This window comes from Rousettus aegyptiacus, unplaced genomic scaffold, assembly GCF_014176215.1.
Source record: "Rousettus aegyptiacus isolate mRouAeg1 unplaced genomic scaffold, mRouAeg1.p scaffold_m13_p_11, whole genome shotgun sequence".
Taxonomy (NCBI): Eukaryota; Metazoa; Chordata; class Mammalia; order Chiroptera; family Pteropodidae; genus Rousettus; species Rousettus aegyptiacus.
Genome location: NW_023416286.1, coordinates 93,617,073 through 93,641,848, shown reverse-complemented (window position 1 = coordinate 93,641,848; position 24,776 = coordinate 93,617,073). Strand labels below are relative to the sequence as shown.

General features: G+C 63.1%; 1 protein-coding gene across 5 annotated transcripts in view; it reads right to left on the bottom strand.

The window, feature by feature from the left end:
* DLGAP2 (DLG associated protein 2) overlaps positions 1-24,776 on the bottom strand; it is a 228,210-nt gene that overhangs the window by 7,690 nt on the left and 195,744 nt on the right. For 4 of the 5 annotated variants that reach the window (XM_036228967.1, XM_036228966.1, XM_036228970.1 and 1 more), the window contains 5 exons: positions 23,738-23,957; positions 13,324-13,652; positions 12,328-12,369; positions 7,648-7,733; positions 6,100-6,515 (listed from right to left, as the gene is read on the bottom strand). In XM_036228967.1, coding sequence (XP_036084860.1) covers positions 6,100-6,515; positions 7,648-7,733; positions 12,328-12,369; positions 13,324-13,652; positions 23,738-23,957 — 1,093 coding nt within the window. The remainder of the gene's footprint in view (positions 1-6,099; positions 6,516-7,647; positions 7,734-12,327; positions 12,370-13,323; positions 13,653-23,737; positions 23,958-24,776) is intronic. The other variant, XM_036228968.1, reaches the window with a different exon arrangement.

The window sequence follows — 24,776 nt, the reverse complement described above, 5'->3', positions numbered from 1 at the left end:
TTACTCCCTGGGGTCCCCACGGCACCGCCCTGAGCAGGCGGGCGCCCCAACCCAGCCTCTGCTGCGAGGCCTCAGGTCCTCTGCAGAGCACTGTGAGGACCAGCTCTGGCCGTGGGGACGCGGGCTGCGGCTGGGCCCGGTCCAGCCCCCCGCTCAGGGGTCACATGCAGGGAGGGGCCAGGCGGCCGTGGGCAGGGACAGGGGCTCGGCCTCAGGGGCAGAGGAGCATTGCTGGACGCGAAGCTCACCCGCTGCCGGGTCTGCCCCACCAGGCGGGGCGCCGGGCCCCGGAGGCTTCGTCTGCAGAAGACAGCAGTGCTCAGGGACCTGCCTGAGGCCCGAGTCCCCAGGGGTCTTGCTCGAGGCCGATGCTGACCAGGCCTGGCTCTCACGCGCTCTGGGGACGTGTGCCGGCCCACTATATGCCCATCGGTGCCGCAGACACCACCCCGCAGGCCAAGGGGGTCCTCCCGACCCCATGTTCCAAAACCTAACAGAATCTCCAAACCAACCATCTGTGAGATTCGGTCAACATGTGTCAGAACCTGGTGTCACAGGTGCGGACGTCCTGGTGGCCCAGGGTGCCCGCTGTCCCCCCGGACCTCAATCCGGAGAAGAAGGGCTTCAGTGGCCATGTTGCAGGAGGGGGTACGGCTGCTGAAGAGCCCCCCAGAAGGGATGTGGACGTGGGGGGGCTCCGGACGAGAAGGAGTCAGTCCCCAAACGGGTGGGGCGGGCAACCTCGCTTTGCAAGAAACAAGAGTCCGGCCTCTCAGGTAACACGTCTGAAGGGTGACGTTCCCTGGGGTGACATGCTGGCTCAAACACTTGTCTGCTCACATGTCTGCAGTGACCCTGGCTGGTCGTCCCCCAGGGTTTGTTATGAAAAGCGGTTCACGCAGAGGAAACGTGCGAGAGCCTGACACGCCCACTGAGCGTCGGCGGCGGACGCGGCCCGAGCGTGCATCGTTTTCTGAGCCATCGGGAAGGGAGCCGTGCCAGCACGTCACCTGCCACCACGACGTCACTCTCGTCCCCACGAGGGTCGTCGTCCTGGTATCATCTACTTCTAGATCGATTCTAAGATACCCGAAGAGTTTAGAAACGCAACTTTTAATAAAGTGGCCAGATGGGGTGATACCGGGGCACCCTTTCATGCTTAAACGAGAAAACGGGCGGCAGGCCGGGGTGCACCTGCTCCCTGGGCGTGGCCCAGGTCGGGCTGGGGGTGGGGCCGGGCGCGCGGCGGGCGCGGCTCTGGTCCTCCCGCTTTCAACCCCCGTTGACCAGGGTCCTGCGTCTCTGGTCACACTGCTGCCAAGGGCAGGACCCCTGGCTCTGGAAGGCTGACTTTCCGGGTGTAAACCCCACAACCTCCTGACTCAAAAACATTTTAAGAGACTCGTTTTAATCAAGTTGTTGCTGAGGAAAAGCGAAGTGACAATTAAGTGCCCTTCTTTATTCTGACTCCATGCTTCCCCAAGTGGTGACTAAAAGCTCAGTCAATTTTATACAGTTTGAAGTTTTAATTTCTAATTTTCGTGTTGTTAAAATCTAATTCAACAGAAGTATTAACATGAAGTACTTCAATTTATAATCTTTAGCACAATGTGGATAGATAGATAGGCAATAACTTGGTGCTGATTTAATGTAGCAACGGGTCATTATAAGGGCATGAATTGATTCCTGCCAGGGAAAGATAATGAATGTCAAGGAGAGTGGCTAACGACATGACTGAGAAAGGCCGGAGAATTTTGCTGTTCAGTGAGTGGGGACGATTCTATCTGACACCTATAATGCAGATGGCTTCCTGTAATTACACAGAATTTGAAGTGAAAATTCAATTTATTCTTTTCGACTATACTTCCCTAATTTTGTCACAGTTAGACATGTTTCCTTTCAAGAGCTGCAGATGAGGACTAATTCTCATCAGAATGTAGATTCACAAAGAGCCTGATGCAACCCTTGCCTTCGATGCACGAAGGCGTTTGATCCACTTATGTGCCCCTGTGACTCATTTCCCGCGCGCCCCGCCTGACGCCGGCTCGGCCCGAGGCGCCGGGGCGCGCCGCCTGCACGCGCTCTCCTTTGGCGGAGGCGGTGGACTTCCGCGGCATTTGTGAGTGCTCTGAGGGGCCCTTCCCCTCGCACCTGCCAGTGCCTTGGTGACGACTCGCCGCACAAGTGTGCAGGGTGTCACTGCCGTCCCTTCAGGGCCTCACTCTGTCACTTTCGCGTTTACTGAGCACACGTCTCCCTTCGTGCTCCCGTCTCCCATGGCCACTGGGGTCTGACATGTGGGGACATCCCCACAGGACGCCTGACACGGTCCCTATCGCAACACAGGAGGCGGTGGCTGTCCCACCCAGCTGTCTGCTCCCTCAAGCTGGTGGCAGCCACTGTGCATGGGGCACGTGGCCTGCTCCAATGGCTGCTGTCGGTGCTGGGTCTTCACTCCGCTCTGCTGAGCGGGGGCACCCCAGGCAAACTGCGGACACAGGTGCACTGTCCCTCTGGCCCGTGTCCTCCTCGTCCCCTGCATTCAGAACGCGGCCTGTGTGTCTCAGGTCACTCTGAGCTGCTCATCATCGTCCAGTGTTCCTTGCGGCTGCTGCAGAGCCCTGGGACTTGATGCGCCCGACCAGGTGACAGCAGCTTAGTGACTACTAGGTGGAGCTGTTTCGGGGACCCCGCTCCTGAGCTCCTCGTGCAAGTCTTAGCTCCACGAGCCGAGCAAATAAGATCGCTGTGGCTTTGGAACAATCTCTTTTATGCCATTTATTTTTTTGTTTATTTATTTTTTCTTTATGCTATTTACTTGTTTGGCTTCGCATGATTAATGCTAGTTTAGCAGTGGTTTGCAATCCCTCCAGGATCTATCCCTTTATGCATTAATGACAAGAAGCCTGCGTTCTTGACTTAAACCAGCGCTCATGTGGGCTCATGACGGTTTTCGTTAACCACAGAGGGTTGAATGAATCTGAGTTTGTTTAACTCATTCAGTGAGCTGTGCTCACAAAATTACAATTTAGAAAAAATTATTCCATGTAATAAAAATTTCAATATTCAAAGCTCAGAGTTTTGGTTTAACAAGCCATTTAACTTAATCTTCACTTTCCAAAAGTGCCATAACCAGTAATCCTGTATCTGCTCTTAAAATCAGGATGAGAATCAGGTTATGCGACCTTTTAAAAGTCATTAGGGAGGTATCGAGACCTGACCGCCACGGTACCAGTTCTGTGTATAAAGCATGCATAAAAGACACTTTGGTGTCTCGATATCTTTGCCCAGAGGAGGTTGTCACGGGTGGGCGACTTAAGAGATTAAGACAATCACAAGGAGTATCGAGTGGGTCTGGTCTCTGTTCTTTGTGTCCAGGGCTTAGAGCAATAGTTACTCTTGGTCATTAAATAGCAGTGGAGAAAAAAAAACATGTGAAATTGAAACAAGGTAGCTGGTGTCTAGAAATGCAGTGCGCAGCACACGCCCGCCCCTGACCTGGCCAACCAAGGGCCCTCTGGGGTTCGGCAGGTGCAAGCAGAGCAGGATCGGCCTCGTCCACGGACTGTCGCCCATTCCCCCGCCCCCTCCCCCGTCCCTGCTGCCCCTGCAGAGCTTGGTGCTGGGCGGGTGCTGTGCCGGGCACTGTGCCAGGCATGGTCCAGGCAGCATGGGCGGAGGATCGACTACCGAATACAGTCACCGTGCTCAACGAGCCCACGGTCTCAAACAATAGCAGAAGGCAGAGCTTTGGGAAAACACGGGCTGTCCTGAGCTTTTGGGAAACACGTGTCCCCAAGGAGTGGAAGATGGCAGAGTCAGGGACCCTGAGCAGTCAGTGGCCCAGCCTCTGTCACAGGCATGTGGAAAGGCCCACGTGCGAATGAAGGTCCCTTGGAGTCGGGACACAAGGGGCTCGTGCTGCCAGTCGTGGCTGTCGCGTGGGCCCCGAGGCTCCCTTCTCGTCACCCTGCTCTGCCCGCCTCACCCGCCTGGCCAGACCAGTCCCCTCAGCCCCGCATGGCCACGTCCACTGTCACTGCGAAGCCTCCTCAGGCCTCCCCCTGAAGGGCGTTGGCCACGCCTCTGAGCTCTGAGCGGTCCACACACTCCCCGCCACGCTGAGTGGCTCTGCCTGGCTTCTGTCACGTGCCCAGACCCCCACAGCCGGCCGGCCAGCCTCCGCCCCACGTCCCGCTCACCCCCGTGCCTGCCTGCAGTCTTGGGGACAGCGGCCGCACTGTCACAGCTGTGGGAGGTCACACAGAGGAGACCCCACAGGTGCGAGCGAGGACCCTTTCAAAGAACTTGTTTAAGGAGATACAGCTGCAGGCGGCAGGAACTCACCCCCGTCTCCAGATGCGTGACAGTGACAGGCACCTGTGATTTAGGCAGTGACGGGTCCCCACTGGATGTGGGTTGCTGCGCACCCTCAAGTCCAGCTTCCCCTCACGGCACTGCTCTCAGAACTTTCCGGAATGCCCCCAGCGATGACAAAGCTGTGACCGGCGAGGCGAGGCCTCAGCCTTCTGAGCTTCGGCCTCTCGCGCCAGGGCGGAGAGGGAGGGGGTCTGCGCCCTTCAGCTGTCGCTGTTTTCCCCGACTGAGGCGCCGCGGCCGACGTGGACGTTTCTCGGCTCCGGCATTCTGCCGGGACCTCAGCGACCACGGATGCGCCGGGGGCCGGACGGCCGACTGCGGCTGTGACCCCGCGCCCTGCTCCGAGCGGGCTGGGGAGGCCGCCGCCTCTCCGGGCGCAGGCTCCATGGACGATGCTGGCCACGGCCCCGGCGTGTCGCGAGGCACAGGAGCTCGGCAGAGGTGGCGGCACACAGGGCGGCCCGCGCCGGCAGAGATTTCCTTAGAGACTCCGCGGGCACGCCGTGCGCGAGCCCGGCACAGGCCGCGTCCCGCGGGGCGCCCCTGCCGCCCGCCCCTGCGGCCACCGCGGGCCTGGCCCCCCCCCCCGCGTCCCGCCGGCTCGGGCCAGCGCGCCTGTTTCGTCTCTGCGGTAAAGACGAGGGGCCTCTTAGGGGTCAAACCGCCCTGCCCGGCGGGAGCGCGCGCCGGCGGGGACCACGCTGCGGGGCACGTGACCGCTCGGCGGCGTCGCAGCCCTGAGCGGAGCGCAGGACGCGCGCTCGGCCCGGCGGGCCCTGCCACCCGGCACCGCCCCCTGGCCGTGCGTGCTCAGCGTCTGACGCGCGCAGGCGAGGACGTGCGGGACCGGGGGCGGGGAGACCCTCCGCGAGGGCAGCATCAGGGGCGCGGAGGCGACCTCCGCCTTCCCCACAGGTCAACGCCCCAGTACCGAGAACGGGGGTCAGCACACCGATTCCTCCCCCGGACCCTCAGCCCGCAGGCCCGGGCTGAGTGACGGTCCACGCGCCCCGCTCCCCCGAGACGCCTCCTGCGTGTGGGTCCACCGAGCCGTCTGTCACGGAACCGCAAGGACAGGGCCAGGGCCCCGGGACGGCCGCCGTCCCCCCGCACCGGAATTCAGCGACCTAACCACCTGCCGGGCGCTGGGAGGCTGGTGTGGCCGGGCTTCGTCAGGACAGCGTGCGCTCCGGACGGGCCGCGTCATCCCCTGGCGTCCCGTGTCACGCGCAGACACGCCGGGCACACGAGGCAGCGGGCGAAGGCGCTGCTCGGTGTCTGCCGGTGCGTGGAGGCGGCGGGGGTGGAGGGTGGGGGGCGGGTACCTGCCCCTCCGCACACAGGGGTGGCACGCCTGAGCCGCGAAGGGTTCGGGCCAGGGCCGCACAGGTGCCCGCGCGGCCCGGGGCGGTGGGGGCCACGGCGCGGCCCCGCTGAGCGGGAGAACCGTGCACTGCCCGGCGACGTCCCCTTGGCACAGAGCCAAAGCAAATGCCACAGGCGCGGGGCCGCACCAGTTCCGGGGAGCGGTCCAGACGCCCGAGCCAGCTGCCGCCAGGTGCGGAGAGCCGGTGCGTGGCGCCTGCGCCCGGCAAAGCCGGGGCCCAGGCTGCTCCGGCGCGGGCGGCTGCCCGGCGGCCCCAGCGCGTCCCTCTCCCCGGGCTCGGCTGGGACAGGCGGGCCAGGCGCCGCCGCCGGGCGCCCGCGGGCGGGGCTCACCGTCCTCCGCCAGGTCGTGCTCCTCCGCCTCGCGCTCCATGTCCTTGCACCAGCTCTCCATCCGCGCCGTCTCCGCGCGCAGCAGCTCCAGGAACCAGGGCCCGTCCCGGCGGCTCGGCGGCGCGCGGCCGCTCTCCGGCGAATCCAACGCCGGCCCCAGCCAGGGCTCGGGCGCCGGGAGGCTGGCCGCGTCGGCCGCGGGCCGGTAGTCCTCGCGGTAGCTGAAGAGCCCCTGGGTCCGCACGGTCCTCACGGCCCCGCCCTGCGTGGGCGTGCTGGGCTCCGAGTGCCGCTGGAAGGACGAGCCGAACTGCAGGCCCTTGTCCTCCGTGGCCACGCGGCCGGGGAAGCCCTCGGGCTCCAGGTCCGCCTGCACCGCGGCCGTCACGCTGTTGGAGCGCTTGAAGCGCCCGTGTCTGGGGGGTGGAGACGAAGGCTTCTGAGCGGGCGAGGCGAGGATGCCCCGCCCAGGGGGAGGCCAGGGCGCTGGTGGCCTCATGGCCCCCAGCATCCCCGTGTCTCCCCTGCAAACAGTGCACCTCTAACACCCACCTAGGTCTCAGTGGTTCACTGCAGGACAGCGACCACCGTCTGTGAACTGCTTCCTCTCAGAGCCTCGCTCAGCGCCCACCACCCCCGCAGGCCACACATGTGTGACAGCCCAAGCTGCCTCTCCTGTGTTGGGGCACCCGCGCCCTGCTGAGTGTCCCCCACCCACACCGCCGTTTGGGGCGTGAGCTGTCCTCCCCTCTGAGCACCTGGGCAGCACCCCGAGTCCTCTACACAGAACAGTGAGTGTGAACTCTGACCTCAGCAGTGGCTCTAAAGAGATCTGGGTCATGTATGTGACGGTCGGCACATCCACACAGCTGACTGCTGACACGGCTGATGAGAGCAAGCTCGGGTCTGAGCGCAGGTGTTACTGGGTGAGCGCCGTGTGTGTGTGTGTCCATGTGTATGTGTGCGTGTACGCACATGCTGCACACGTGTACATGCACGTATATGTGTGCACAGTGTACATGTGAGCAGACACGTGTGCACATGTGTGCCCATACATGTGCGCATGCATGTGTGTGCATGTGCGTCCACAGTGCTCATGCATGTGTGCATGCATGCACTGTGTGTACATGTGTGCACGTGTGTGTATGCACATGTGCGTGTGAGCAAGCGTGTCTGCACCTCCATACTGCACCCAGGCTGTCATTTTGGCTCCCAACTGAGCCCGCAGACGGCTCACAGCTGTGGCTGTGGCTGAGTGAACCTGTCACTCTCTCCCTCGCTAGAGGTAGAGAGGACAACGCCCTGCAGGGGAGGTGGCACTGGCCTCCTGAGGTGCAGTCGGCTCCCAGCGTCTCATGGGCACCCGGGGGCCACGGGCTTGTGGTCCCACGCCCTCTGCATCAGCGGCGTCACAGCTGGGACCTGAATCCTGCCACTACAGGCGGGGCCACCCAGGGCCTTACCAACTAGGTGCTATTAAGTGCACGGTGTAATGAAAATCCTATCCCGGGGCTCCCGGGACCCATGGGCGCCAAAGGGGCCACTTACCGCTTCTCGTCCTCCACCTGCACGCCGACGGAGTGGTACTCGCGCAGGCCGCGGCTCTCCGTGTCGGAGTCGGTGCCGGTCTCCACCTGGTCCGACACAGAACGTCTGTGTTAGAGCGGGGGTGGGGACGTGCGCTCCCTGCCACCGTTAGTCACACGTCCGTCTCCTTCACGGCAGCTGCTTAGGACCTGGCCCCCGGGTCACAGGGGTGTGGCTGCGCAGTGCCCGCCCACCCGGCATGTCACGTAGCTGCCTGAGCTCAGCGCCGCGCTGCCTGGTCGGCTCAGCGCGGGCGGAGAACGGCTCTGCTGGGCTGTGTGGGTCTTACCACGGCCCGCAGCAGAGGGAGCGGGACCGCACGGGCCAGGGAGGGCTCGCGACTCATGAGCAAGTTAGCAGAGCCATGCCGATGGCTGTGTCCACAGACATCTCGACGGGGACACGGAGGCCACCACCCCAGCTGCCCCACACGAAGCAGTCCGCGTTTGCCAGCAGGACTGTGCCCTGCACGGTGATGCCAGGACACAGCGGAGACCGAGCACCCTGCACAGGACCCTTGCTGCAGCCGTGTCTGCCACACAGTCAGCCCACACCCACGAAGCACTCTAAGTGTCACCAGCAGTGTGACGTGTGAAGGAACTCCAGCACAGCAGGCTCCACGAACAAAACAAACAAAAAATCCCAAATCCCCACACGCTCTAGGTCTGTGACGAAAAGCTCCGCCATGGCGTTGTCCCAGCTACCCGGCCGTCCCCCTCCTTTGTCACAGGGGTCACCGACTGTGCCAACACGACTTTGCTCCAATCCAAAATGTCATAACTAAGTTGTAAAACGCATCTTTTCTAAAAGCATGGATGATCACTATAAGGGTAGGATGCAAATCGGTTAACAGGTAATCACGGCTCTTCCGTGAGTCATGGGAGAAAAGGCATTCGCCAAGGGCGACTGCAGTTTGCAGGGGCCCCGAGGCCAGGCCTGAGCCCCTGAGGGCTGCTCCAGGGTGTGGCTCACGGAGGTAGTGACGCCAACAGCTGATGTTTAGTTTGTTTACCACGCGCCAGACGCCGCGCTAAAGGCACAGCAGATGTCTGCACGCGGTCCGCACGACGTCTGCTCCTGCCTCCAGCCGCATTTCACGGCCGAGAAGCCAGAGGCGAGAAACGTGCCCAGGGGTGTACAGCTCACGGGGGTGGGGGTGGGGCAGAGCAGAGACTCAGGTGACCACGGAGCCGTGTTCTGCACTGACCCTCTGCGGCCAGAACCACACGGCTGCGTCAAGACCCCGGAGCTGCCGGTTAGTTCCTGAGCCAGTGCGGGACGCCGGGCGTGGCCGTCCTCAGCGGTGAGTCTGCGAAGGGGCAGGAAGCCACAGCAGCTGCGGACCAGCCGGCTCGGCACAGCAGGAGGGACCCTCCTGAATGCAGCGTCTGCCCTTGGCCATCGTTTCCCTTTCTAGGTTTACGTGGATCACAGCTTTACTAAATTGTACGTACTACTCAAGCTGGCCATGAAGACTGCCGTCACTGCCAGTCTGCACAGCACGACTGAGCGCCCCGGGACGCTGCCGCACGGGGCAGGCGGAGCCGCAGCCGCGTGGACACGAGCTCCTTCGCTCACTGTCTTCTGTGGAGGGGCGACTTGCTCATCTCTCGTTTTCTGCCATCATTGTCTGCACGTGCGCGGGACACACGCTTCTTTGGGGATGCTGGGCCAAAGGCGCACGTACGGTTCCGGGAGGTGTCGTCAAATGCAGACACACAACGTGGGTGACGTCGACTCGGAACACTAGTTTTCATAAGGACATTCAGAACATTGGCCTTGCATAGCCCACTTTGAGGGTTCTAGTCTAAGGAAATTGCCTTGAATTCTGACGAATGTGTGAGGCAGTCGCCGCATGGTTTATGAGGTGACACGTGGGGGACAACGGGGGGACAGCGGAGGAGGGGCACAGCCACACGCAGGGAATCACGACCTGCTGGGGCACAGAGCAGCTGCCGTCACCGAGGTGACGGTTACAGACACGGTGGCACGACAGGCTCACGGCCAGGCCGGGGCAGACGCCAAGGGCACCCGAAACTCGCCCGTTCATAGACGTGTCAACGTCCCATCTGAGGGACTGACAAGCTCAGCGGGAGGACTCCTTCCTCTACTCTCCACATTTTCTCCATCTTAAGTGTCTTACTTTTACAGTGAAAGACAGAACCATGGTTTCTGCAGCCAAGTCGGACTCCACACCAGCCGTGGGACCCTGACCTGAGGGACATCGAGCGCCTCCTGTGGCTGGCGTGAAACCCTCGTCAGGGGCCGGATCCGGTGAGTCCGTCCACAGCGGACGTTGGCGCCCTGTGCCTGCCTTGGCCACGGACAGCCCTTCCTGGAAGGGTGAAGGCTGGGGTGTGGCAGGCCGCCCCGGGCCCGGACACGAACGCCTGCAGTGGACCACCTCACGCAGGCACACCAGATGCCTCTTCCCAAGAGGGGACTCCAGGCGCGAGGCGAACGGCTTCCAGCGTTTTGAGAAGTAAATGCATATCTTCATTTTAACCTGACCCATTACATCCTAGGCACGGAGAAGATGCATCGGCAAATTGCTTATGCTAAGTGACCTCTCTTTCTGTAAGCGTGGTGTTTGAGGGCTCCATGCCCAGTGGGGGTGGGCAGTTGGCGGGGGGGAGGGGCGGCAATGCTCCCTCTCGACAGAGCGGTCAGGCCCCAGGGGACCCAGAGGCCTCCCTGGGCACCGTGCGGGGGGCTCAAGCCGAGCGCATGGCCCGATGGCAGGTGGGAAGGGTTTGGTGTGGCGTCTGCTGCGTGTGGCCCTGCCCCGTCTCATGCGTGGCCTGGGTCCGCAGGACGTCAGGGCGTGTGAGCTGCCGCTTGAACCGCGGGCTCCCGAGGGGCCTGAGCAGGGGGCCCGGCGGGCGCTGGACCGCAGCCGCCCACTCCAGTGTGCGCTGCCCGCCCGCCCGCCCGCCTTCGGGGGCCCGCGCGCGGCCGGGCAGGTGCGGCTCGGATGCGGCCGTGGCTGGAACGCGTCTGAGCTCCTGCGAGCAGCTGGGGCACCCGGCTCAGGCTGGCGGCGGGGATCCTGGGGGGGTGTGGGGGGAGGACACTGAACCTGGACAGAAACGCGGGGTTCTGGCTGCTACCGACACCGCCCCCTGCCGCTAACAGAACCCAGTTTCAGACGGGGCCGAAGGGTGCCTGGGTCTCAGACCCTGCGGCAGACTCTGGGGACAGTGACACTTTCAACGCCCCCCCCCCATGAGACAGCAGAGAACCACACGTAAAAACAATAACGGGCGCGAGAAGCGGGTAGGTGTGGCCACGGCCACAGGGGCGGCGGCCGGGGGCCAGGGCAGGGTCCGGCCTGGTGACGACAGCCGGCTGGGCCGTCACGCTCCGAGGGTGTGTGCGGCAGAGGCGCGCCCGTCAGCTGGCAGGCGGAGCGACCCCGTGCGCACGTGCCCGGCCGCCCCCGGCCCCGGGCAGCACGTTTGCCGGTGAGCGGTGAGCGTGAGGGGCCGGCCCCCTCCCGGCGGCTCAGGGCCTGGGACAGTGACCACGCAGGCCTGGGCACCAGCGGGCGGCGCAGTTCCACCCTCCCGGCCTCCGTGGGGCTGGGACATCATGGCCATGTGGCCTTAGGGCGAGTCGTCGGGCAAGTCATCGACCCCGGAGCCCCGGCTTCTCACCTGTGGCGTGGGCGGGACAGGGAGGGCGTGTGGGCCACAGGAGGCCCGGGCACAGGGACGTGTGCGCCCGTCGCTGTCGTGACCCGTGCTGTCCTCGGCCGCCTCCCAGGGCCCGCCGAGCCTCCGCGGTGCTGCTCGTCTGCCCGGTCCGCCCCTCAGGGTCTCTGCGCCCCCGAGCGCTGCCCCCGCCTCGTCCCCGCACCCCGGGTCCCGACACCGGCGCCACCGTGACGCCCCGCCCTCGGCTTCTTGAAGCGCTTCCGCGAGACGAGCGCCGGGCTGCACGCTCGCGTGAGACCACGCTTCGTGGCCGTGAAGGGCAGCGGAACCCACGGCGCACGCCCTCACACGCTCGCTCACGCCCACCAGCCACACGTCTACTCGCGTGCCCGGTGTTTGCCGAGTACTAGCTGCGTGCCAGGCACTGTGCTGGGCACTGGGGTGTCAGGAGGCCGGAGGCACGGCCGGGCTGTCCCAGACCGCGGGTGGGGGAGCAGGGCGTGGGCGGGGGGGGTGGAGGCAGAATGGGGTGCGAGGTGATGGGGAGGCCGAGGTGAGGCTCCTTTACCGGCCACACGACCTCACGTCACGGCTTCAGATTTATGTGCCACGACTGTCTGGAGAAGGCGGAGCCGCAGTGCCCGTGGGGGTGGGCGTCGGGTGAGCACAAGGGTGCGTGGGCACCGGGCACACGAAGCCGCCTGATAGCACGGGGACCTCACACGTCTTCCCTCGAGATGTGGCCCGGGAGCCAGGAAGCCGGCACGAGCCTGGCTGCCCTGGGAGCCAGCAGTGGCCACAGCAGGTCCCTGGGCTGTGTGACCCGAGCCTCCGCCTCACGGCGGGGTGGATCACACATTGGGGGGTGGGGCTCCCAGCAGAGTGCCTGGCACATAGGGTCAGGACACAGAGGGGACGAGAGCAGCTGCTTGAACATCCAGAACACGGAGACAGAAAGACTCACGCGTGAGCCTCGTGTACTTACATCTGACCGTGGGTATGGCTGGCGCTCTGGGAATTCAGAGTCCTAGACAAAACAACGGACCACGGTGTGGGGCCTGGCTCGGACCCCGGCTTCCCGCCCTGGACACCCAGCACACCCTCCTCCCTGGCGCCGAACTGACTTCAAAGCTCGTGCTGGGCCAGGCCCAGATGACCGGGCAGTGACGAGAGTGTGCTGGACAGTGTCTGGAGAGAGCCCAGGAGCTCGCGCACCCTGTCCCCGGGAAGGGGCAGTCCCTGAGACAGGGCAAGGGGGGTCCTGTGCTGTCTGGGGCAGGCAGGGGAGAGCAAGGGTGACTCCAGCACCCGCGGGTGCCCTTGCCTCCCATACACTGGGAACGAACATGCCAGACCGGGGGAGCGAGGGAGGCGGGAAGGGGGCGGCCGTGCCACCTGCTGGGCAGAGAGGGCCCGGCCAGGTCCACGTCTCAGGCAGGCGTCTGGGCCCTCAGTGGGTCTGAGCCATGGGCATGGCATTCGTAACCATTGCTAAGCCCGCTGGGTACCCTGTGGCCGCTGAGAAGGGCCAGGCAGCCTACATCAGTGCCGAGAGCACGGCCCCCAGCTCTGTGCCAGAGACCCCCCACCCCGCCACCTGCATCCCCGATGCCCAACACCCTCCACCTGTAACCCCAACACCCAACATCCCCCCATCTACATCCCCAACACCCAACACTCCCAGCTGTAACCCCAATGCCCAACACCTCTAGCTGTTTGGTCACAAGACCAAAAAGCTTTCGAAAAATCAATTTCAACAAAAATTCCTTCCTAAGCATCAAAATAATCTCTCTCTACGCTTCCTGGGTGACCAGTGGCCCAGGCAACGCCCCGCGGAAGTGGGGGCCGGGGCTGGGGACCTGGGCATCCTCGGGTGGCCGTGTGCTGTGCCTGCAGGCTGGCCATGTGAGTGGGGGCCCTGCCGGCACCTCCAGCCCCCGAAGGCCTGTCCCCCATGGACCAGCTGGCGGGCGGGGGCTACCTGGACCCCGATGGAGGGGCGCGAGCCCCTGGAGAACTCCTCGGCCCTGGACGCCAGCAGGGCCTGCTCGCCCTGGCTCTCCGCGTGGCGCTGGGCGGCAGCCGTCTCCAGCGCCAAGTTCAAGGCCTTGCTGCTGTCCAGACTATCCGTGGAGTTGTACAGGCCTCGGCCGTCCTGGGCCCACGGGGCCATCCGCTGGGCGCGGCTGTCCTGGTAGGCGTCCTGTGTGGATTCGGTGCTGCTCTGGGCCGTCACCGAGATCAGAGGCTTGGAGGTGGTCCGCGGGGGCACCGGGGGCGGCGTCTTCTTGTAATTTGTATACGAGGCAGCTGCAAGAGACACACGAGCCCGAGTCAACAGAGGCGCGTCCCCCCCGCCCGCGCGCAAGCCTGGTGGACCGCGGCCACACGGCCCCTCCCCAGGGCCCGGCGAGCGAGTCCATTCCCAAGCCCCGGCCCGAGCTAGCGGCCCGCGTGGGGTTAGGCTGCGGGCCGCGGGACAGCGCTCGTGTTATAAAAGCAGGATGTACTAAGTTACGGTCACATCGAGACAGAAACATTTGTGTAAACGGAAGCTCCTGAGACCGCCCCGCGCGATCGCCACCACGTGACGAAGCCCGCTGCCTTCCAAGGCCCTGCACGCCCTGAAACCGCTCACCACGAACAGGCGTTCCTTCTACAAGGGAGAAGGCGTGCTGTCGGAAGGCATCTGCTCTCCCGCGAGTGCTCACGGGGCGAGAAGGCAGAGCTGGGAAGGGACGCCCGCCTGTGGGCCCGCCCCGCCGGCCGCACCTGCTGGCCCGTTCCCCGCCGCCCGCCCCTGCTCCCGCCTGGCGGAGGTCTGCGTGCAGGCCGCACAGCGGCTCCGCCGGAGAGGCAGACACTGGACGTGGGATGTGGGCCAGTGTCTGTCAGGAGCCACCGGGAATCCATGGGGCACACCTGCCAGGCCGGCCCAGGTGTGACTCATCCTCACAGACAGGTGGACTGGCCCCAGTGCCCATTCTGTATGGACAGGTCTCCCGCCGGGGTTGACTGGGGCATCGGTGTGTCTGCTCAGTGACAGTGTGTGGGAGGCCGGGGTCCAGTCTGCAGGGTCCAGCTCCCGGCTGCACTGGACGGACGTGGCACACGGCGGGTGAGGAGCCCCGCCTGGGGGGCCCGGTGGGGTCCTGGGCCCCGGTGAGTCTCGGACGCCCCAGTGATGGCCTGGTCAGTGGCGTTCTGCCCGCTGGCCCATCCGCTGTCTCCCCAGGGACGCTTGGCAACACCTGGGGACATTCTTGGTCATCACGCTGGCACCTGGTGGGTAAAGGCCGGGAGGCTGCTGACCACCGGCCAGTGTGCGGGGTGCCCCACAGCGAGGGACTGCCCAAGGCCGAGGCACGTGCGCGTGACAACCAGAGCAACACCGTCACCGCCCCGGGCGGAGGGCAGGGCACGGACGCAGGCAGAGCTCCCTGCGACAGCCTGTCCCTCCCTCCTGCCTGGAGGTCAGCGCTGGCACCCGCTCTCTGTCACCCTGCGTAGGGGCTGCCGTGAGGGGAGTGTGCCATTGTGACGACCACGACCCACTGCGAGCTTCCACGCCGAGGGCGCCAAGCACCCCGGGGCAGGGGTGTGGCAGCCGCAGTGGGGGAGCTCGCTGACGGCCGTGTTGGCACGACGTGCGAGGCAGGCGGCCCCTCCATGTGCCCCGTCGCGACCTCCGACGGCCCGTCTCCTGGCGTCTGCATCCAGCAGGAAGCTCCGCCGCCCGCCATGCTCCGCAGAGCGACCGACGCCGCCTCGCACCGCAACGCCGACTCTGCGCGGCGCTCTCAGGCAGAAATGTGACTCCGAAGAAATGCCCAGCCCCAGAAGCGGTGGCAGCGACAACGAAAGGCCACAGACACATCTCAGAACGTAGATTAAAAAGCTGCGCCTGTCTCGACACAGTTGCGTTTCTCTTCCATGCTGACGTGGGCTCGGCCAGCACGACAGTGTTACAACGCGACATGCTGGCCGATTCCTGCCACTGCGCCCACCTCCCCGGCCAGCGGCGACCTCTGTACGGGCGTTGAAGTGCTGTTTCATAGGCGAGCACGGTAGGAAGATCTCAGAATATTTAGGCACCACACGCATCGAAATTTATTTCCAGCCCGGCTCACTATTCCAGTGATTCTCAAAGGTTTCCTTTCACTCCTACTCGGAATGATTAACCTTTCCAAATGATTTAGCACAACATAAAGAGTATGAACGACTGATAGACCTAAAACTTCCTTTTTGTGTTAATAACTTGTAAATAAAAAAAAAAAATCTCACGATCACAGGAAAATGCAATATCACAGCTTCTCACCTTCCAGTGTTTGCCACAGGGTGATAATATGAATTTAAAATTGATTTCCTTACAAAGTCTTTAGGCAACATAGTTTCTTAACAAGTTAATTAAAAGGGGGCAGCAGCCTCCAGACACGTGAGGAGCTGGGCTGGGGCCGGAGCCCGGCAGACCCGGGGCCGCGCGGGGGTGGCGTCCTGCCGCGTCCCCGCATGCCCCGCGGCGCGCCCGCTCTGCACACAGAGGTGACGCGGCTCGGGCCCCGCTGCGCCCGGCTGCGCCCTGCCCCGCACAGCGCCGGGCGCCCAGGCGTCCCGCAGATGGGGACGGCTCGCGTCCTGACCACGGGAGCGAGGCCCAGGGCCGCGTCTCCCCAGCTCCTCTTCCCCCTGCATCTGCGGAGGCCCACGGGCTTTCACTGCTGCCGGACAAGCCAGTTCTTCGCGGCGTGGACGTCACCTCTGGCAGAGCTATCGTCATCACGAAGCACAGTAACACCCCATTATCGTCCACTGCCAAATCCCCCATGGTGCTCTGTAAAGGCACGCGGCTTGACCGAGGAGCTGCTACGGGGCCGTCGCGGTGGCCGCTGTGAGGGCCGGCGCTTCCCCCGCTGCTGCGACCCCGCGAGCGTCACCAGCGGCAGTGCGCCCTCGCCTGGACTCAGCCTGGCTGCTCCGTGCTGGCGGGCGCAGGGGCTGTGCCACCTGGCCACACTGCCTTTCTAGGGCTACAGGGTAACATCCTCTGCTTTTCTTCAAATCACGCACTTCCTGGGGGACACCGAAGGACCACCCTACAGCTCCCTCTTCCCCCGAACAGGAACACGCTGTGGGCTTGGCCCTGGCTTTGACGTGTCCTGTGTCCTCACGTCCCTGCAGCGCGGCGGTCAGCTCCGGGAGCCACGGTGCAAACCCGCCGGCCGCTGTCTCCACGCTGAGCGCCGAGCAGCAGCTGCAGCCTCTTGGCCCCACAGAGCAGGGCGTGCCCGGGTTCCTGCACCTAACCCCGCAGGAAGGGCACCCCACACGCCTCCTTCCTGGGCCACCTGGGCTACAGGGACCACCGCCCGGCTCCAGGCATGACTGCGGCCCCTGCGACCTGGGGACCGTGTCCCGCCAGCCTCAGCTAGCTCGTCTGCAAACGGGAAACACACTCTCCCCACCTGCTGTCGCGAGGGTAGGGACGGAGCTATGGGGGGCCGGCAGAGGCCAGCGCGCGGCGGGGCACCCACAGTGCGTGGCGGGCAGGGCGGTCCCTGTCACCGTGCCCGGGAAGCTGCAGCAGCCGCGAACTCGGCACCACCCTCGTTTCTGTGGTGATCGTTACCAAGTTCCCACATGTGCACTTGTGACAGTTATGGCTCGTTCTTCCAGGAGCGCACATGTGCACACACACGCATGTGCACACACACAGACGCGTGCATGTGCACACATGCATACACACAAGCGCACATGCACATGCGGCTACAACTGGGCAGGGCCTGCCACCCACCCCTGGGCACCATGCTGGCCACCTGGGCTCAGAGAAGGGAGACAGCGCTGTGCCTCTGGGCCTGCGGCCCATGGGCCTGCGGCCGTGGCGCCCGGTGTGTGGCCGAGCGCGCCAGGCCGGCAGGCTGCCCTGCATGCTCTCGGTGCTCGGATGTGAGTGGGAAGATTCCTGAACGAATACGGAAAGGTTTCTATTGACGCGAGCTCTTCCTGGAGGGACCAGCACTGGCTGAGGCTGACCAAGGGCCCGTGTGCAAGTTCTCGGCGTGGGTCACCGTGGCGAACCCTCCACGGCCCCGTGGAGCGGGGGCAGCAGAGGCGGCTTCTGTCACGGGGACGGACACTGACAGTCGTGGGTGCCAGTTTGCACGGTTCCTGCAGCTGGTGAAGGGACGGTCCACTGTGACGGTCCCTCAGGACACCGGGTTCTCCCGACATCAGGGACATCTAGCTAAGAGGCCCAGGGAATGTCCTGGTTAAATATGTGAGGATCTGAGCCACCTGGGGGGACATTTAAGTACCTGAAAAGATCAATTACTTGTCCACAGGATCCTCTCTGTAGTGGCTCCATGGAAAACCCAACATATAGGTTTAATAGAAACATATAACTTATATCTGATGTTTTGAGAATAATAAATTGTCCAAATTGAAGAGGCAGATTTAGAAGCGCACATTGGAACCGGCACCGAGGTACGGGTCTTACTCTGATATGAGCCCGGCAGCCCACATGGGACCGTTATCTGAAGGTGTAAGACAGACATTTAACACGCGTCCTGCAAGGTCCTCGCATGGCCCCATGTGCACGTGACAGGGACATTCACGTGCTTTTACAGTACAACAAGAAATCACGTTCACATTCCTGGTTAACCAAATGTGTTTGAATGTTATCGTTTAAAAATTAAGTCTCAGGCTTCGGTCCTGGGTAAACAAATACGGCAGAACGTTAACTATTTATATAAAGAAAAGGACATGGAGACAGAATTAAAAGAAACCTCGTGTATCAACTCATTCGTTTGTTCACTCGTCTACTCTCTGACCAGTGTGTCCTGCACGGCCGACCCATGTGACAGCTGTGTGCCCGTAAGGGACGCATCGCAGTTGGGGTCAGAAGTTGGGAACACAGCAGAAATATTAAAAACGACCATTTGCTCTTGTTAATTTGCTGCCATGGATTAAAATAATCAATTAAAAAACTATTTCACACATTCAAGAAAAATATTCAATTATTCAGTAGACTGGTTCGGGCCACAGTAATTGTCTTGACTCTGTGTATGTGAATACACAATTAGAACATACTCATCAAAGCCAAAGTTATTAGTTACGGGTGGCATTATTTGTTATTTTGTACATGGATGCCGGGCACATATTAAATACAATCAAACATTTTAAATTTAATTTAGCCATACAGTTCTACTGAAGTTTGTATCATCTTCAAGAAGCAGATGAATCAACAGAGATTACTAAACATAACATTGGATTTATTTAGCTATAAGTGATCACGTATGAATTTTGAAAAAAACAAAATGAAATGACTACTTAATACCTTAAGGTAGCTGAAAACTTATATATATTTTTTGAGTCCAGGCATAAACATCCCTTCGGCTTCGAAGCCTGTCGCTGATTTCTTCTCCAGCGCAGAATGCTGCGTAAACCCCACGACTTCTCAAGCGCCTCCCCAACTCCAGGAGAGAGATGAGAACGTACGTGTGTCTTCTAACCCACTTGGCTTACGTCTCGGGGAGCAGGCGCGTTGCTGGGGCCACCCCGAGGATGCCGGGGGTGGGGGGAAGAGGCGGGTCTGTGAGGCGCGCCTATCGGTACGGTAAAGTCAGCCCCTGTGCCACTAAGAAAGGTTAGTGACACGGCCTGCGACGGAAGGAGCCAGGCGTGTGGCACATCCTGGGAAGATTCCTGTGGCACTGTGTTTAGCTACAAGTAGTGACGCGTAAAGGACGCTTGGCCCGCGGGGTGAGTCTGTCCCTGAGGGGGCTGAATGGAGGAGGCGTGTGAGAGGCGGGGAGACTCCCTCCCCAGGTTTGGGACCGCGTTAACCCCCGCTGCAGTCGGCAGAGTGGGGGTGGGGGGGGAGGGAGCTTCGCCTCAGGAAAACCCGCCCCAGACGCACGGCTTCATCTTGACCGCATGCAGGAGGCCGCGGTCCACGTCTCACCGTCCACGGCACAGCCACTAGCCAGATTCAATGGCCCGGACGTCCAAAATATCTCGACATCCATACCACAGTTAAACACGAGCCTCTCTGTAGCCCAGGTGGTGTCTCAGCGGCTCGCCAGGCCCGAGCAGCCGGCGGTCACCATGGGAGCAGCGTGGCCGCAGAGCGTTCCCGGGCGGGCTCGCCAGGCCAGGTCAATGTCCGCATACGCCCCCCTCCCCGTCTGCCCCACAGACGACATAGTTTGAGGGCTGCCTGTAGGTGCTCGCAGGCTCAGCATCTACTGAGGGAGTCTGGAGAAGCCCCTTTGGAGCCAAGCAAAGCCGGCCCAATCTGTACTTGTTCGGACCCTGAGTAACCGCAAACGTGGACACGGCGTGTCTTCAAACGCGCGCCTCGTTACCCAGCCGCACCTGGACTGCCGGACACCAACGCGGCCCTCACCAGTCCTCCGCGAGTCAGAAAGGGAAGCTGAGAATCGGCCTCCACCGCATAACGCACAGGCGCGTGACAGACACAGAGCGGGTTCCCAGGAGCAGGTGTTGCGGCCCCTCCGCGTGGCCGAAGCCGCCGCACCACCCAGCGGCAGCGCCACAGGCCTGAGAACGTCAACGAGACTCAGGATGTCGCAGAAGCTGAACTTCGGAGCCGAAAAATTCGGCACAAAAGAGTAGAGCTATTTTGAGACTCACGTTAATTAGTCTCAAAACGCAAGCGAACGTCAGAGAGGACACAGGCATCGCTTGCCATGGGCACGCACGCAGGGTTTCCCCGAGGTCACGCGAGCGACGTGGCCGCCCGAGGTCAGCGGCAGAGTCCTCCGCCGTGAATGCGTCCATCGGCAGGGCGTTACAGCCCAACCGGTGTTTCCTGTCTCGTAGTCACAGCAAAGCGATGGCAGCTGTTTCGCTGCTCGAGACGCTTCCTGTTTTCCTTTCGAATATATAAAAACCACATTATGCAGTAAGACTCTGGATTTTCTGAAGAAAAACTGAGAGCGACTAACTTTTAATGATGTAGAGAGCCATGCAGGCCCGAGCGCAGGATGCCCAAAGGGCAGCGGACGTGGTAACCGCGGAGGGCTTCGTCGGCGGCGATGGCACAGGCTGGCGGTCAGGGCGAGCGGAGAACGGGAACCAAGAAAGTGTGTCCCCCCCCTCCCCAAATTTAACCGTTGAGGACAGAACTCTGTCCCCGGTCTTTGAGAACAGGAAGCTTTAAACTCAGATGGAAAACGTGTCTGGAAAGAACGATGTTTTTCGGCGGAAACGTCGACGGACCGGTAACAGCGACGCGGGCGACCGCCTGCCACACGGCCTCAGAACCGACGTGCGCGGCCTCCGCTTCACGGGAGACGCTTAATTGCGAATGAAGTCTACATTAACGTTGTCCCAGAATTATGTTTCTACGATCGAAATTTGGGAAGGGGGAAGTTCTTAGGTGGTGCTTTGGTTGATGAAATCGTTGGTTTCCACATCCGCATGCGAACAGTGAGTGGTGGCCGCTGACCCACACGGAACGACGCCCACATGCACGTGGTGTACGTAGTCAAGGAGAAAGGACTCTCCGTGGAAAAAGCTAGTGACGTGACAAAGCGAAGGCGACTTGCACAGGCACGAACGACAGCCAACTCCGACTTGTTCGCACTCACTGAGGCTCAGAGACCACGGCCTGTTTTCAAAAGGAGGGGACGTGCCTGCGGCCTCTGGGCACCCGTCACGTCCTGCAGAGGCTTCCGGGGTCTCCCAGGGTGGAGCTGGGGCCTCCCTGGCCCCCAGGAGCTGAATCCCCTGGTCAGAACTGGGCGCTGAGGATCTGGCCTCCCCTGGGACTGTTCGCTGCCACCGGTGGTCACACTCAGCCCTGCGGGCCTGAGGGCCACTGGCGAAGGGCGTCATGGACACCTTGGTGAGTTCCAACCCCATGCTGTGTCCCGGGCTCCGCCCTGAGCCTGGCCGAGTGGACAGCAGATGGCGGGAGGAGACCGGACGCAGGCTCGCAGAAAGGCCGCCACCGCCCCGCGGACTTGGTCCTCGGGTGGAGTGGGAGAGCACACGCTTCTCTGTCAGCCTTCTTCTCCAAAACGCTCCCCTGACCCCGAATCATGTGCAGTCCCGGAGATGACCGTGACGGCTAGGGGGACGGCCCAGAAGTGCTTGGACATCCGCTAGAAGATTTGGACTGAGGCACCTTGTCACCGTTTCCAGCTGCTCGAACTGCAGCACAGATTTGTGCTGCCACGTGGGGTGGGGGTGGGGGACATGGCCTCGGCGGTCAGCCTGACCCCGAGAAGGCCCGGAGCAGCCCTGCACCTCAGCCACACGTGAGCCACATGTGAGCGCTTCTCACGGGGCCCCTGCCTGGCAGCTTCCCGCCATCGGCATGAACCGGACTGTAGGACGAGGACGAGCTCGGCGTGCCGGGGAGAGGGGGCCCCAGCCCCCGTCCAGCTGGGGCTGGAGCAGGGCTGGCCTGGCCTGGGGAAGCCCCGTCGCACGCGCACTCGCTGCCTGCTGGACTCTGTGACGATGACACAGTAATGCCCCCGCGTGTCCGCATCCCAATCCCTGGCACCTGTGACCACGTCACCTCGCGTGGCAGAAGACACTCTGCAGATGTGATGGCAGCTCAGGGCCGTGGGGCGGGAAACCAGCCTGCATCGTGCGCGGGCCGTGCGATCAGGCCTCGCAGGCGGGAGGTGGGGAGACGCGATGACAGGGTGCTCAGTGTCCCCCGAGAGCGGCCGAGGCCCGCAGCAGACGCCGGAGGCTGTCCCGAGAACGGAATCGTCACGTCCCTTGGAGGGACGAGTTACGCTAGAAACGCAGACGATGAAATAAGCTTATGGCTATTCCCTCTGTCGTGATCTGGATGGATTTTCCTTTTGTTTTAATGACTTCTAGAATCAGCTGTGACATATGCTGAGAAAACTTCTGACCCAGAAAAAAATCATTATAATCTAATTTTATAGCATTTCCCTCCACGACATCAGTAACGCTCTCTCCCTAGAAAAATTGGGCAAAATGCACATTTAGACAAGCAAATCTATCTGACGAGTCGCTTCACGGGTGAGGAAGCAGCCATGCGTGAAATGGAAGCTGGACGTGTTCGGAGCCACTCCCTGCAGGAGGGGCCCCGGGGCGGCTGCAGACCCTCGGGCGCGTGCGGGCCCTCAGGCTCCTGCAGAGGGCACTGTGGCCCTGTGTGCTGCACGTCGGGCTGAGCAGAGCCTGGGGACTCGGACCCCGCGGAGCCGTGCGTGGGCCCAGCACCAGCCTCTCAGCACCCGACGCACGTGCCCAAACGCTCGGCAAACCCGCCACCGCACACTGGAACCAGAGTCGCTGCAGACGATCCACGTGGAAACCATGTCTCTGCACTTCACACGAGGGGACACAACCTATCGACACTAGTGTGTGTTTGTCAAGCACGCAGACCTCTCTCCGCACACGCACACGCACAGCTGTGAAACGTTAATGTCAGCCCCTTCTGCTCCTGGGCCAGCAGGCGCCGAGCCACCCTGGGGCGTCTGCGCCCGCGGACTCGGTCGCTCTCTCTGGGCTCCTGTCCTGTTCGCAGAGCGGGTTCTCAGCTTCTCGCATTTTTCACACTCTCATTACCCGGGCGCTGCTGCGAGCCGTCCCCACCCCTGGGAGGTACGCTCGCCGGACAAGCCGCTGCACCCCAACTCACGCCGCAGGCCCCGCCCCCGCCCTCGCCCCACGTCCCCGCCCAGTGCTCAGCTCACAGGCGGAGGCTCTGCTCGCGGTGCAGACAACCCCCCCACCCACCCTGGCCCTTCCGCCCACCGCGTTCCCAGCTGGTGACGGTGAACGACACCCTCGTCTTCCCAGGACGGCCCCCGAGGCCCCCCCACCCCCGGGCACTGCGGTGCCCCACGTCCCGTGCCGCCGAGGCCCCCCACTGTTGGGTGCCGTGTCCAGGTTGCCGCTCAGCCTCGCGGGTGTGGGTGCCCCCCGCACGCCCGTGGGTGCCTCCAGGCTGCGCATCTTCACCGTGTCCCATGAGACGCCAGGCGGGTCGGGGCTGGCTGTGGTTTTCCACGGAGCTGGAGCGAACGGTGACTCCGCTCCCGCAGGGCCTGGGGGCGCCCAGCAAAGTCACGGCCTCGGCTGCATCATGCTCCTGCTCAGTGAGCTGCGGTGTTCAGTGGACACTGGGGAGGAGCCCAGCCACCGCTGCCCGCTGGCCCCACGGCCACGCACCGACCTGACCGCGATGCTCGCTCTTCCCAACACAGCAGAGCCGCCGCCGAAGCCGCACTGCGCCTCGCTAAAGCACCCGGAGGGCGGCCGGGTGCACTCGGTGAGCCATGCTTCCAAACGGCCCCGTGGGGGACGGGTGATGGTGCCCGTTGGAAAGCAGGGGGGCGGGAGGCGCACGGGGCAGGGTTTGGGGGTCGGGGGGCCTTTACCTGCCATGGGCCTGGCGGAGGGCATGGCGGCGGGCGGCAGCATCGTGGGCCCGCACTCGTCGTCCTGCGAGTAGCCGGCCTGGATGGCCCGCAGGTAGCTGTGGCTCCGCGTCCGGAAGCAGCCGGGGAGGCCCAGGGCGTCCATGGCCTGCACCTCCGTCTCGCTGAAGACAGACTCGCACACCGACTCCAGCTGCCCGTTCATCTCCGCTTCGCTCATCTGGAACGAGCAAGGGCACAGTGACGGTGAGGCCCGGCCCGAGGCCGCCTGACGAGGGGGAGCGCCCGCCCGCCGGCCACGCCCGTGCCCAGCACGGTGGTGCGTGGTCAGGCCTCACGCGCACCAACAAAGGATCACGGCTCTGGACAGTGGGGTGGGGGGGGTCTCAGGGGTGCACACGGGGTCTTGACCCTGGCGGGCTGAGGGGCCTCTGGGGGTCGATGGCCTGGGCAGGGGACACGCTGTTCCCGGGGTTCATCGGCGGTGACGTGAGCCGAATGTGCAGGGACGAGGCCGAAGAGAGCGGGGCGGCAGGAAGGGCGCGAGCTGCAAGAATGGACAGTGGACACTGGGCAGAGGTGGCTGCGCCCCACGCCCGGGGCCCAGGGCCAGGGCAGAGGTCAGAGGCGCAGGGGTCATGCGCCCAGTTTGCTGGTGGGTCAGAGACCCCCTTTTACGCTGGGCCTGGTGTTGGTCCCGGGGTGCGCCTCGCGTGTGGCAGCGTGAGCCCCTGGGGGGGCCGCGGGGGAAACTGGTGAGCGCGGCTGGGGCTCGTGGAGGGGAGGGCAGGCGGGGCTGGGGAGCGGCGGCGGGGCGCGAGGCCCACGGAGGCCCGGCTGCGGCCTCCCCTCCCTCGGGACTGTCTCCTTGTCCCGCCCCGCCTGCCCCGGGGGCCGGGTCCAGAACCCAGGGCTTGAGTGGGGACCCAGGGGGACTGTCCACTGCAGACCGCTGCTGACGCCCGCGTCTGTCACAGACTCACACGTCCGCCTCACACGTCCGCCGTGTCACCTGACTTCCTGAATGCCCGGGTCGCGT